We start from the raw sequence: 14,018 nt of genomic DNA on the forward strand, positions 1-14,018 counted from the left end.
CAGGACAGATATCATTGTACATCCATAGAGCACAGGACAGATATCATTGTACATCCAAAGTTCACAGGACAGATATCATTGTACATTCATAGATCACAGGACAGATATCATTATACATCCATAGATCATAGGACAGATATCATTGTACATCCATAGAGCACAGGACAGATATCATTGTACATCCAAAGTTCACAGGACAGATATCATTGTACATCCATAAATAACAGCACAGATATCATTGTACATCCATAGATCAAAGGACAGATATCAGTTTACATCCATAGATCACAGGACAGATATCCTTGTACATACATAGATCACAGGACAGATATCCTTGTACATCCATAGATCACAGGACACATATCATTGTACATCCATAGATCACAGAACAGATATCATTGTACATCCATAGTTCACAGCACAGATATCATTGTACATCAATAGACCACAGCACAGATATCAGTTTACATCCATAGATCACAGGACATATATCGTTGTACATCCATAGATCACAGGACAGATAACATTGTACATCCATAGATCACAGGACAGTTATCATTGCACATCCATAGATCACAGGACAGATATCCTTGTACATACATAGATCACAGGACAGATATCCTTGTACATACATAGATCACAGGACAGATATCAGTTTACATCCATAGACCACAGGACAGATATCACTGTACATCCATAGATCACAGCACAGATATAATTATACATCTATAGATCGCAGCACAGATATCATTGTACATCCATAGTTCACAGGACAGATATCATTGTACATCCAAAGTTCACAGGACAGATATCATTGTACATTCATAGTTCACAGGACAGATATCATTGTACATTCATAGTTCACAGGACAGATATCATTGTACATCCATAGATCACAGCACATATATCAGTTTACATCCATAGACCACATGACAGATATCACTGTACATCCATAGATCACAGCACAGATATCCGTTTACATCCATAGATCACAGGACATATATCATTGTACATCCATAGATCACAGGACAGTTATCATTGTACATCCATAGATCACAGGACAGATATCAGTTTACATCCATAGATCACAGGACAGATATCATTATACATCCATAGATCATAGGACAGATATCATTGTTCATCCATAGTTCACAGGACAGATATCATTGTACATCCATAGATCACAGCACAGATAAATAACAAAACTAACAGTGGAATGCATCTACAATAGTCAATGGTTCGTTCTGTTCTCGTTACCTGTACTATAAATTTCACAGAAGACTATAACCAAGTCAGAGCTGGTCAATTTTACTGTTTATGCAGACATGTATTTTTTCTATTTGTATCATAGAGCTATAGTTATATAGGATTCCTCAAAAGTTTCCAGACCAGTCAACAATAATCATTGGCACAGTAGTTCATTCAGAGCTTTAGATTTTGTCATATTCAAAGGGTGTAGACATGTGTATCAAGAGCAGGGCCTTTGGATTTCAAAGATAACTGGAATGTAGCTTAATGATATTATCAAAAATTCTTAAACAGCAACTAATACCTACCTACCATATTATANGTTTACATCAATAGATCACAGCACAGATATCATTGTACATTCATAGATCACAGGACAGATATCATTGTACATCCATAGACTACAGGACAGATATCATTGTACATCCATAGATCACAGGACAGATATCAGTTTACATCCATAGACCACAGGACAGATATCACTGTACATCCATAGATCACAGGACAGATATCATTGTACATTCATAGATCACAGGACAGATATCATTGTACATCCATAGACCACAGGACAGATATCATTGTACATCCATAGATCACAGCACAGATATCATTGTACATCCATAGATCACAGCACAGATATCATTGTACATCCATAGATCACAGCACAGATAAATAACAAGACTAACAGTGGAATGCATCTACAATAGTCAATGGTTCGTTCTGTTCTCGTTACCTGTACTATAAATTTTACAGGAGACTTTAACCAAGTCAGGGCTGGTCAATTTTACTGTTTATGCAGACATGTATTTTTTCTATTTGTATCATAGAGCTATAGTTATATAGGATTCCTCAAAAGTTTCCAGACCAGTCAACAATAATCATTGGCACAGTAGTTCATTCAGAGCTTTAGATTTTGTCATATTCAAAGGGTGTAGACATGTGTATCAAGAGCAGGGCCTTTGGATTTCAAAGATAACTGGAATGTAGCTTAATGATATTATCAAAAATTCTTAAACAGCAACTAATACCTACCTACCATATTATACTATAGTGCCGATTAAGCAAGTTTGTCCAGGTAAAGGTGCTCCCTATAACCCCCTTCTCCCTGATATTGCCAAACAAAAGGGCACAGCACTCCACAGTCTATATTATTATGTGTAATACACATATATGGACCGAGGGTAGGAGTTAGCACATGCCATACCCCTTTGATGCAAAAGGTTGACCTTTCTAAAAATCATGAACTGCCTTTGTACCTTAACCTAAAAATTATATCAGTAATATTGACATGATTGCAATTATATAATTTTGTATATAGATATATATGACATATGCCTGAACTGGTTTGACCAGACTTTCTAAGACTTCTGGTTTTTATGGAATGTACAGCTTTATTTAGTAATTTTGTTGCTAATCCACTACAGAATATCCATTGCTGTATTACTGGCTACGTATACAATGCCAAGACAATGACTTCTCCCGTGTCCTACCCACAACACCCTACTGCTATATAACCCACTCGTCCCTAGCCTCAGCGCTAGCTGGTAATTACACCTTGCTATGAGGCACACACATACACATATTTCATCATTCAGTGAGCAATAAATTAGTGTACATTTTCAATTATGAGATTATCTCTCAAAATATATATATCACAGACACAAGATTAAATGATACATCAGTGCAAGTAACAACAGATTGTATAAAACATGGACGGAAATTGACATGTTTGACTTTTTAAAAGTCAAAATCTAATGCCTGTAGGGAGATTGAATTGTGTATACATTTATTAAAATAAAACATGTATGTAAAAACTTAACTAATTTAAATGACAGAACTCTATGGTAAGATCAAGGCTGTCTAACTGAGGAAACTTTCTATAGAGGGGCAACAAAATTCCGCCCAAAAATCTCCACAAGCATATTAATAACATAATTTGAAGTGAGATGATAATTAATGCTTAAAATTAAATCACTTGTCGTTGTTTCTGCCTCCAGGCAAGTTCATTGGTCTTTCTGTAAGTACAGAATCACAAGTGTATTGTTCTAAAGGAAGTAATGGAGGACACTTATAAACACAAGTAATGATAAACAGAGTTCATCCATCAGACACATACTGGATGACTGGGATTTGACATGAACACTAGATATGTGTGCAGTATCAGCATGGATCATCCTCATTTTTGTTTCCTGCTTGAAACAATTTGTTAGTCTGTCACTACGATCATCCAAAGCATAGTACGCAGCCAGCTGTCAGTCGACATTCTAGTTGGCGACCTCAGGTTGGTTCTGTGGCTGTAGAATTGCCTTATGTAGAGCCTGTCAGAAGACTTGCAACACAGTTTTATGGTTTGCAAATCTTTTTTATGTCTTTTAAACAGATTTTTCAAAGACTTGTGACCAGTCCTATGGCTTGACAGTCATTTCTAACTTTTGACATTCTTTGCCTTACAAGTGGCATATTACTTCCATTGGTCTCCTGGCACTGTCTGTTACAGGGACTTGAAATGAGATCAGATTTCACGTGTCCATTACTGGCCTATAATCAACGTCTCTTCTTCCCCTGGCCAGCCACACTGGTTTTTGGTCTCAAATCTGAAACAGTAATAGATATCAAAGATAGAACTTGGTGTTTGGATGCAATTTATTGACAACAACCAATAACTTATTTTAATAAGTTCTGATTAAAACAATAAGAGCAAAGGCTCACAGATATACCCACATTTCCCTTCTCCTCTCCTCATAAGGAAATGGTGTACAAGACATAGTCTGTAATTAGTCAACTTGCTTGTGTACACAAGCTTTGTACCAGGTACTTCAAAAGTAGTCAAGTTTAATATTTGCCTGCGACCTTTGACCCTTTAACCTTGACCAATGACTACAAAAGTCTTATCAGGTGTAGAACTCAATATTATCATACTATGGTGTAAATATAAAGTAAATGTGCTCAGGGGTTTAGGAGATATTCGAACACAAGTTTTTCACTGCAGACAGATGTTGTGCCCATGACCTTTTGACCCTTTAAACTTGACCGATGACTACAAACATTTTATCAGGTGTAGAACTCAAGGATACCATACTCGGGCATAAATATTAAATGAATTTGTTTAGTAGTTTGTGAACTGTCTTGTACACAAGTTTTTTTCTCTCACTATGGGCAGACACTTTCATCTTTGACCCTTTCACCTTCCTTGACCAATGACTACAAAAGTCTAATCAGGTGTAGACCTCAGTATTATCATACTTTGGTTTAAATGTGAACTAAATGTATTCAGGGCTTCATGAGATATCGTAGCTTTTCACTACGGAAGGACTCTCTCACACAAATGGACATACAAAGTAATTACTATATACACTCACCACTAAGTGAGGGCTTTAATTATTCACAAATAATCTTTAAATCATGGTTAAAAACTCAATAAACACTGTTCTTATTCTTATAATATTTTACTACATGGAATATAACAATAAAACAATGCTGGAGTTAATTAATCCTCTGAACCATCAACAACATGCTTACCTTGGTTGACAGGTTTGCCTGCCTGAGCTTTCTTTGGGTCACTGTAATGACTGACCACCATCTTGTCATTGGTCAGCTGTATGTCCTGGTCCACAGCCTGATTACTACAACACAAAAGTATCCAGTTAATAAACAATAAGACTAAGCAAATAATCAATTAATTGATCCATATTATATCGCTTTTTTTACTATAATGAGTTTCCATATCATACTGTAAACGTACTAGTAGGCATGTTATGATGACAGCTCGTCTATATTATTTCATTGTATAAATTTTGAAGTCTATTTTCATGTTTTTGGTGAAATGTAATAGAATTTATTTTTAACACAGAAATCTTTGCAAGAAAAAAATTCCACCCTAAGAAGCGACCTTTCATTTGTTTTTGTTGCAGTAGGAACCTCATCTTTTTGATGATTGATTTTTTTTTGGGCCAAAAGACGAAATAACAAAATAGAAAATGGCAGAAATCAGTCATTGTACATTCGTCATGACATGTGTTTACGACCTGGTTACCTGATGATGGTAAGTTTGTGACCTGGTTACCTGATGATGGTTTGTTTGTGATCTGCTGGTTACCTGATGATGGTGTGTTTGTGACCTTGTTACCTGATGATGGTGTGTTTGTGACCAGCTAGTTACCTGATGATGGTGTGTTTGTGACCTGGTTACTTGATGATGGTGTGTTTGTGACCTGGTTACCTGATGATGGTGTGTTTTTTACCTGCTTGTTACCTGACGATGGTTTGTTTGTGACCTGGTTACCTGATGATGGTGTGTCTGTGACATGGTTACCTGATGATGGTGTGTGTTTGTGACCTGGTTACCTAATGTTGGTGTGTTTGTCACCTGGTTACCTGATGATGGTGTGTTTATGACCTGGTTACCTGATGATGGTGTGTTTGTGACCCGGTTTCCTGATGATGGCGTGTTTGTGACCTGCTGGTTACGTGATGATGGTGTGTCTGTGACCTGGTGGTTACCTGATGATGGTGTGTCTGTGACCTGGTTACCTGATGCTGGTGTTTTTGTGACCTGCTTACCTAATGATGGTGTGTTTGTGACCTGCTGGTTACCTGATGGTGTGTTTGTGACCTGGTTACCTGATGAGGGTGTGTTTGTGACCTGGTGGTTACGTGATGATGGTGTGTTTGTGACCTGGTGGTTACCTGATGATGGTGTTTCTGTGACCTGGTGGTTATCTGATGATGGTGTGTTTGTGACCTGGTTACTTGATGATGGTGTGTTTGTGGCCTGGTTACCTGATGATGGGGTGTTTGTGACCTAGTTACCTGATGATGGTGTGTTTGTGACCTGGTTACTTGATGATGGTGTGTTCGTGACCTGGTTACCTGATGATGGTGTGTTTTTTACCTGCTGGTTACCTGACGATGGTTTGTTTGTGACCTGGTTACCTGATGATGGTGTGTTTGTGGCCTGGTTACCTGATGATGATGTGTCTGGCCTGGTTACCTGATGATGGTGTGTTTGTAACCTAGTTACCTGATGATGGTGTGTTTGTGACCTGCTGTTTACCTGATGATGGTGTGTTTGTGACCTGGTTACTTGATGATGGTGTGTTTGTGTCCTGGTTACCTGATGATGGTGTGTTTGTGACCTGGTTACTTGATGATGGTGTGTTCGTGACCTGGTTACCTGATGATGGTGTGTTTTTTACCTGCTTGTTACCTGACGATGGTTTGTTTGTGACCTGGTTACCTGATGATGGTGTGTCTGTGACCTGGTGGTCGTCATGACATGTGTTTACGACCTGGTTACCTGATGATGGTAAGTTTGTGACCTGGTTACCTGATGATGGTTTGTTTGTGACCTGGTTACCTGATGATGGTGTGTTTTTTACCTGCTTGTTACCTGACGATGGTTTGTTTGTGACCTGGTTACCTGATGATGGTGTGTCTGTGACATGGTTACCTGATGATGGTGTGTGTTTGTGACCTGGTTACCTAATGTTGGTGTGTTTGTCACCTGGTTACCTGATGATGGTGTGTTTATGACCTGGTTACCTGATGATGGTGTGTTTGTGACCCGGTTACCTGATGATGGCGTGTTTGTGACCTGCTGGTTACGTGATGATGGTGTGTCTGTGACCTGGTGGTTACCTGATGATGGTGTGTCTGTGACCTGGTGGTTATCTGATGATGGTGTGTTTGTGACCTGGTTACCTGATGATGGTGTGTTTGTGGCCTGGTTACCTGATGATGGTGTGTCTGACCTGGTTACCTGATGATGGTGTGTTTGTGACCTAGTTACCTGATGATGGTGTGTTTGTGACCTGCTGGTTACCTGATGATGGGGTGTTTGTGACCTGCTGGTTACCTGATGATGGTGGGTTTGTGACCTGCTGGTTACGTGATGATGGCGTGTTTGTGACCTGGTGGTTACCTGATGATGGTGTGTCTGTGACCTGGTTACCTGATGATGGTGTGTCTGTGACCTGGTGGTTACCTGATGATGGTGTGGCTGTGACCTGGTGGTTACCTGATGATGATGTGTTTGTCTCCTGGTTACCTGATGATGGTGTGTTTGTGGCCTGGTTACCTGATGATGGTGTGTCTGACCTGGTTTCCTGATGATGGTGTGTTTGTGGCCTGGTTACCTGATGATGATGTGTCAGACCTGGTTACCTGATGATGGTGTGTTTGTGACCTGGTTACCTGATGATGGTGTGTTTGTGACCTGCTGGTTACGTGATGATGGTGTGTTTGTGACCTGGTGGTTACCTGATGATGGCATGTTTCTCTCGCTGCAGGATATCCTTGTTCTGTGTAAAGATGATGGTGTGATGTCTTTGTGGCCCCTCCATATTTGGCAGAATGCCTCTGGCTCCTGTTGTGACCATGTGTAACATACCATTGTACACCAGCAGGTCGTCCACCAGTAACTGTCAATAGAAACAGTCCCTGTGGGATTTATAACTTCAGGCAAATATAGGAACACATAAACCTATCAGGTTACTGTGTTAAGCTGTGAATACACAAGTTGTCCCTGTATGACCTGGTGATGTCAGGCTAGGAACTAGTGCTATGATGTCTTACATTTAAAGGTAACAACAGGACTTCAATAGTTGTGACTGATCAAAGAGGTCAAAGATTACCAAGTTGTTGTCGCAAATCTTATATAAATTCATTTAACCCCTAATGTATCAGCATAACGAAAGCTAACTTTATATAAAATCAGAAAGATACATAATGTGAACTGTGACTTACAGCCAAGTCCTTAGCACCTCTTTGAGGAGTCTTGCTGTAGTTCCAGATCTTTATCATAGATACTGTTGTTGGCTGGTCAAATATCACATACACTCTGTTCACCTGAAACCCAGAAAAACGTATGGTATGGTATGGGAGAAGTTCACTCTCCTTTTTTTTCTCACACAACACTTTGTATTCCAGTTCATCCACAATGGGTTACAGAGCTATATAAAATAAGGTATGGATAGTGAAAAATGCAGCTTCATATTTATTAAGAATTGATTTTCAATCAATATATCAAACCAGATATGGTTATGTGACAGACAGTGGTAGACTTACTATAGAAGGCAGCACAGGGGCTAGCCACATGTGGTTACCATCAGATGTATCATAGATACCATCAATAAGTTTGTCTGGAGTCCGTGCATCGTTAGTCTTGTCATTCAGCACATTTACACTATCTGGGTAAGCGGATATGTCTGAAAATTTATAAAACAGAATTATACACATACAAGGTCTTTGATGCCAGGAAAAATATTGCGTCTAACACATTTTTGCATTATGTGTAACAATACTTAATTAATTTCATGTACATTCCTTTGCAAACAGCGATTAGTTTATTTGTGTGATAAAGATTTCATTTTTTCCCACCGCGTCTGATAGCCTTGACAAATGCTGCTGCAATGGGAAATTCTTCAGTATTAGAACTTGACAATAAGTTGTTCTTCCTATGGTCCAGCTCATGTCAACCAAGCACTGAATGTACATGTTTACTTTGTGAAGGACTTACTTGTCTCCGTCAGCTGGACTTGATTTAGTGCAGCATCATAGAACTCAATGCCGTTAAGTCCGACGTAGTAGGGGTCACCCCAGGTCGACGCTAACTGCAGCTGGTATATGACTGACACATAAGTCAAGGTACTTATATTTCATTAACAATTCTAGTCTCACTCTGTTTCACAATCCCCTGAGCAACAATCTATCTGCTGTTTGTATGTCTACACATCTTGTTCTAAATTTATTTTAAGAAGTGCATTAAAACAATTCAATGTTGAGCTCAGAATATTCAGTGTCTTGTCAGCTGACATTCTGAAAGGTGACATCATTTCAATAGGTTAAAAGACATCATTAAATTGTTATTTTGATTAGTACAAGAACATTTTCTGCCATCACACAGTCAGCAACGTGTTGTCCTAAGGAAAATTTACCAATTATTAACAAAACTTATTGTGAAGCTTCTATTTACTGCTTTAATATCTAAGAATAGAATTTACAAGTATTCCTGCTGTCATCCCGTCATATTATGAGGTAAAATTGTTTAGAAACTAAGTGACAAACAGATTTTCTAAATAGTAACATCCTGTGCTATCTTAAATAGGCCAGAAACAAAATATGTGCTGGCTATCCAGATGAGTGCTGAGGAAAGGATACAGCCACATGGCATTTGTACAGATTCGTAATCCTGTCCCGAGTCATCTTCACTGACAGAAGACCTACAATACAGGCATAACCTTAGTGTAAACACAGTGATAGTATGAATACACCCTCCTTATTATCAAACATAAGACACTCTCCTTATTATCAAACATAAGACACTTTCCTTATTATCAAACATAAGACACTCTCCTTATCATCAAACATAAGACATTCTCCTTATCATCAAACATAAGACACTCTCCTTAATATCAAACATAAGACACTCCTTATTATCAAACATAAGACATTCTCCTTATTATCAAACATAAGACACTCTCCTGATTATCAAACATAAGACACTCTCCTTATTATCAAATATAAGACAGGGTAATGATATAAAAACACTCCTTAACATCAATAAAATTACAAACATAACACAGGGAAATAGTATAAATACAATCTCCTTAATATCAATACATGCAATATAGTAATTTGGTAGCACTGAAATTTAACCATACAAACTAATTATTTTTAAGTCAGTTCTAGTTTGATAGAACTCATCAAAATATTAACATTGTAGAAGTGACCCACTATTCTATGTGTTAGAGAGGTACTCACCTCATGGGTCCATGGCCAGCCTTAGCCTGGTGGGGTATGGATGCTGGTTTCTCCTGGGGAGCAAAACTAATCTCCTGGGCGAAGTCAAAGTGACACACCCCTGGTCCCTTGCGTATGAGGTAGCCCTCCCTTGGAGATATTTTCTTCCCATCTATTGACACATGTACAGTCTTGGCCTGACATGATAAAAGTAAGAATAAGTCTCAATGAAGACTACTTCTGTTGCTTCAAGATTTTATTGTACTTTCTTGTTTGTTTAATTGGTCTGAAGAATCAAGGTGATGTTATGCTGTATCACAGAAACTATATATTGAGTATATGTTATATTGACCCTGTATTACAGAACCTGTGTTTCTTGGTAACTGTGTATACTGACCCCACGATACGTATCCTCTGGACTCTTGTTGTAGTTCCACACTCTCAGTCCTGCCACTAACATGGTCTGACCAAAGTCTATGATCAGGGTGTGATTATTTCCTTCCGTAAACGGCACAAGCCACATGTGTTCATCAGACATGGTTACATTGGCGCCGTCTATAACCCTATAACACCAAAGAACATTTAGGACACTGGTATTGTAGTAAAACACTAGTACTGTACACAACACTGTATTTACATTTGCTCTGCATCCACCCATTGTAATGTAAAGAAAATGCAAAACATATTGTCAGACTACATCACCATTTTGTCAGGTGACCACTATTGTAATGTCACTAATCAGATTGGGAAATTACTGACTCTGCTGGGAAATTACTGACTGCTGGGAAATTACTGACTCTGCTGTTCTAAGAACTTGATGAACTGATGTTGGGAGTGTGAAATAGCTACCTACAGGTTAACTATACTCTGAGCGTAATTTGATAACCATTGGTGAACATAACACCGTTTGCTAACCTTTATTGTTTAAATAACAACACAAGCCTTAAGTTTACATTAACTGATACCACATTACTGTTGTTTTAAATAAGACCTTGATTTTGTATTAATACCCTAGAAAACAATTTTACACCATAACAGTTTAATCAGTTGAACCCTTACTTGTCCAGTGTGCGGTCATCCTGTTCATGACCTTGAAGTGAATGCAAGTCCATAGGATTGGCAGTGAGCATGCTCAGTTTAAGTGGAAGTGCTTCTCCATCTTTTCCAACAACCTCAATACTAGTGAGACCCATGTAGTGAAGGTCACCCCATGTTTCTGTGAAATTCAGCTCCAAACCTGCAGAAAATTAAATAGGTACACAAGTTAGACATGTACAGTATTTATGATAGGTACATAAGTTAGACAAGTACAGTGTTTATGATAGGTACATAAGTTAACATGTAGTGTTTATGATAGGTACATAAGTTAGACATGTACAGTGTTTATGATAGGTACATNGTACAGTGTTTATGACAGGTACATAAGTTAACATTACAATGTTTATGATAGGTACATAAGTTAACATGTACAATGTTTATGATATGTACATAAGTTAACATGTACAATGTTTATGATAGGTACATACGTTAACATGTACAGTGTTTATGATAGGTACATAAGTTAACATGTACAGTGTTTATGATAGGTACATAAGTTTACATGTACAGTGTTTATGATAGGTACATAAGTTAGACATGTTTATGTAAGTACTATAATGCATATTTTATTCAAGGGAAAAACAACAACAGCAACAACAAAACAAAAAAGCACAATGCCACATTTGATTCCCTACTTATGTAAACGTCTGGAGTATTAATTCCTCGCTATTTCCCTTTCCTTCACCAAATTTGCAGTAATAATCCATTCTTGGAAGGTCAAGTGTTGCATAATGAAACCAGTCTTATGTCACAATATATAGAGAGTTATGACCATTTGTCCATTTCAGATACCAAAGATTGTCCTTCATTCATCAAAGTCGGTACACTAATGTATTGTATCTTCAGGAGGCTGAGTGTGGTGTACTAAATTTGGGTCTTTTGAGTTGCTATATACAGGGTTAGGACATTTATCATCCTAATATAGCACTTTGTCCATTGTTTTTTCCATTATCTTTCTTCACATGCATATTTCCATATATCCCCTAAATACAATGAGGTCCCCCTCCCCTGTGATACTTACATCTCCCCCCGAACACAATGAGGTCCCCCCCCCCCGTGATACTTACATCTCCCCCTGAACACAAAGAGGTCCCCCCTCCCCTGTGATACTTACATCTTACCCTGAACACAATGAGGTCCCCCCCCCCCCGTGATACTTACATCTCCCCCCGAACACAATGAGGTCCCCCCCCCCCGTGATACTTACATCTCCCCCCGAACACAATGAGGTCCCCCCCCCCCCGTGATACTTACATCTCCCCCTGAACACAATAAGGTCCCCCTCCCCTGTGATACTTACATCCCCCCCTGAACACAATGAGGTCCCCCCTCCCCTGTGATACTTACATCCCCCCCTGAACACAATGAGGTCCCCCTCCCCCGTGATACTTACATCTCCCCCTGAACACAACGAGGTCCCCCTCCCCTGTGATACTTACATCTCACCCTGAACACAATGATGTCCCCCTCCCCTGTGATGCTTACATCTCCCCCTGAACACAATGATGTCCCCCTCCCCTGTGATGCTTACATCTCCCCCTGAACACAATAAGGTCCCCCTCCCCTGTGATACTTACATCTTACCCTGAACACAATGAGGTCCCCCCCCCCCCGTGATACTTACATCTCCCCCTGAACACAACGAGGTCCCCCTCCCCTGTGATACTTACATCCCCCCCTGAACACAATGAGGTCCCCCTACCCTGTGATACTTACATCTCCCCCTGAACCCAATGAGGTCCCCCCCCCCCGTGATACTTACATCTCCCCCCGAACACAATGAGGTCCCCCCCCCCCCGTGATACTTACATCTCCCCCTGAACCCAATGAGGTCCCCCTCCCCTGTGATACTTACATCTTCCCCTGAACACAATGAGGTCCCCCTACCCTGTGATACTTATATCTCCCCCTGAACACAATAAGGCCCCCCTCCCCCGTGATACTTACATCTCCCCCCGAACACAATGAGGTCCCCCCCCCCCCGTGATACTTACATCTCCCCCCGAACACAATGAGGTCCCCCCCCCCCTGTGATACTTACATCTCCCCCCGAACACAATGAGGTCCCCCCCCCCCCGTGATACTTACATCTCCCCCTGAACCCAATGAGGTCCCCCTCCCCTGTGATACTTACATCCCCCCCTGAACACAATGAGGTCCCCCCCCCCCGTGATACTTACATCTCCCCCTGAACACAACGAGGTCCCCCTCCCCTGTGATACTTACATCTCCCCCTGAACACAATGAGGTCCCCCTCCCCTGTGATACTGGTTGCGGGGCGTGGTTGTGATGCAGCTTCCTTCTGTGCCTTGGTCTTCACATTTCCACATGCTCTGGTGAATGGCCGGGACTGTAACAGGAAGCATTTCCATAGAGTACAGTAACAAAGTACACAGTAACGACATCCAGGGGTTACGCTCACTTTCTTTCTCTAAACCCCTGGAATAGGTCATAGCAAAATTGAAGGCATGAAGATAGCTGTTTGATTGGTCTCAGGTAAAAAAAAACTGACCAATCGCCAGGCTGATACCTGTACTTTGAAGATTACAAAGGAGAGACGCCGAACTTCAAAGCCCGCCAATTTTTATCGTTACATGACAAGATTCTTTTGATGAACATCAAAGGATCGAACTAGTCTTCTTGTCTCATCAACAAGGTGGTGCACACCGAGCCTTTAATTTTGCTATGACATATTCCAGGGGTGTAGAGAGCGAAAGTGAGCATAACCCCTTGATATCAGGGATGAGTAGGTGTGAGTGAATATATTACTAGTAACACATTACCTAATGATCTAGTAAAAGTGACAAAGACTAAACATAGGGTATAGATAGTGACTGTAGTGAGGGTATAGATATTGACTGTAGTGTGGGTATAGATAGTGACTGTAGCGAGGGTATAGATAGTGACTGTAGTGTGGGTATAGATAGTGACTG

General features: G+C 40.0%; 1 protein-coding gene across 1 annotated transcript in view; it reads right to left on the reverse strand.

Annotated features, from left to right (window-relative positions):
- Positions 1 to 1,585: 1,585 nt before the first annotated feature.
- The window catches only part of LOC110447524 (protein KIAA0556 homolog), a 49,292-nt gene continuing 36,859 nt past the window's right edge, over positions 1,586 to 14,018 (reverse strand). The window contains exons 27-37 of the mRNA XM_021493291.1: positions 13,312 to 13,435; positions 11,047 to 11,224; positions 10,385 to 10,550; positions 10,009 to 10,184; positions 9,406 to 9,467; positions 8,765 to 8,875; positions 8,314 to 8,453; positions 7,993 to 8,094; positions 7,507 to 7,667; positions 4,768 to 4,871; positions 1,586 to 3,842 (exon numbers count right to left, since the gene is read on the reverse strand). Coding sequence (XP_021348966.1) covers positions 3,793 to 3,842; positions 4,768 to 4,871; positions 7,507 to 7,667; positions 7,993 to 8,094; positions 8,314 to 8,453; positions 8,765 to 8,875; positions 9,406 to 9,467; positions 10,009 to 10,184; positions 10,385 to 10,550; positions 11,047 to 11,224; positions 13,312 to 13,435 — 1,374 coding nt within the window. The 3' untranslated portion in view covers positions 1,586 to 3,792. The remainder of the gene's footprint in view (positions 3,843 to 4,767; positions 4,872 to 7,506; positions 7,668 to 7,992; positions 8,095 to 8,313; positions 8,454 to 8,764; positions 8,876 to 9,405; positions 9,468 to 10,008; positions 10,185 to 10,384; positions 10,551 to 11,046; positions 11,225 to 13,311; positions 13,436 to 14,018) is intronic.

The sequence above is a fragment of the Mizuhopecten yessoensis genome, unplaced genomic scaffold (genome assembly GCF_002113885.1).
Source record: "Mizuhopecten yessoensis strain PY_sf001 unplaced genomic scaffold, ASM211388v2 scaffold3453, whole genome shotgun sequence".
NCBI lineage: Eukaryota > Metazoa > Mollusca > Bivalvia > Pectinida > Pectinidae > Mizuhopecten > Mizuhopecten yessoensis.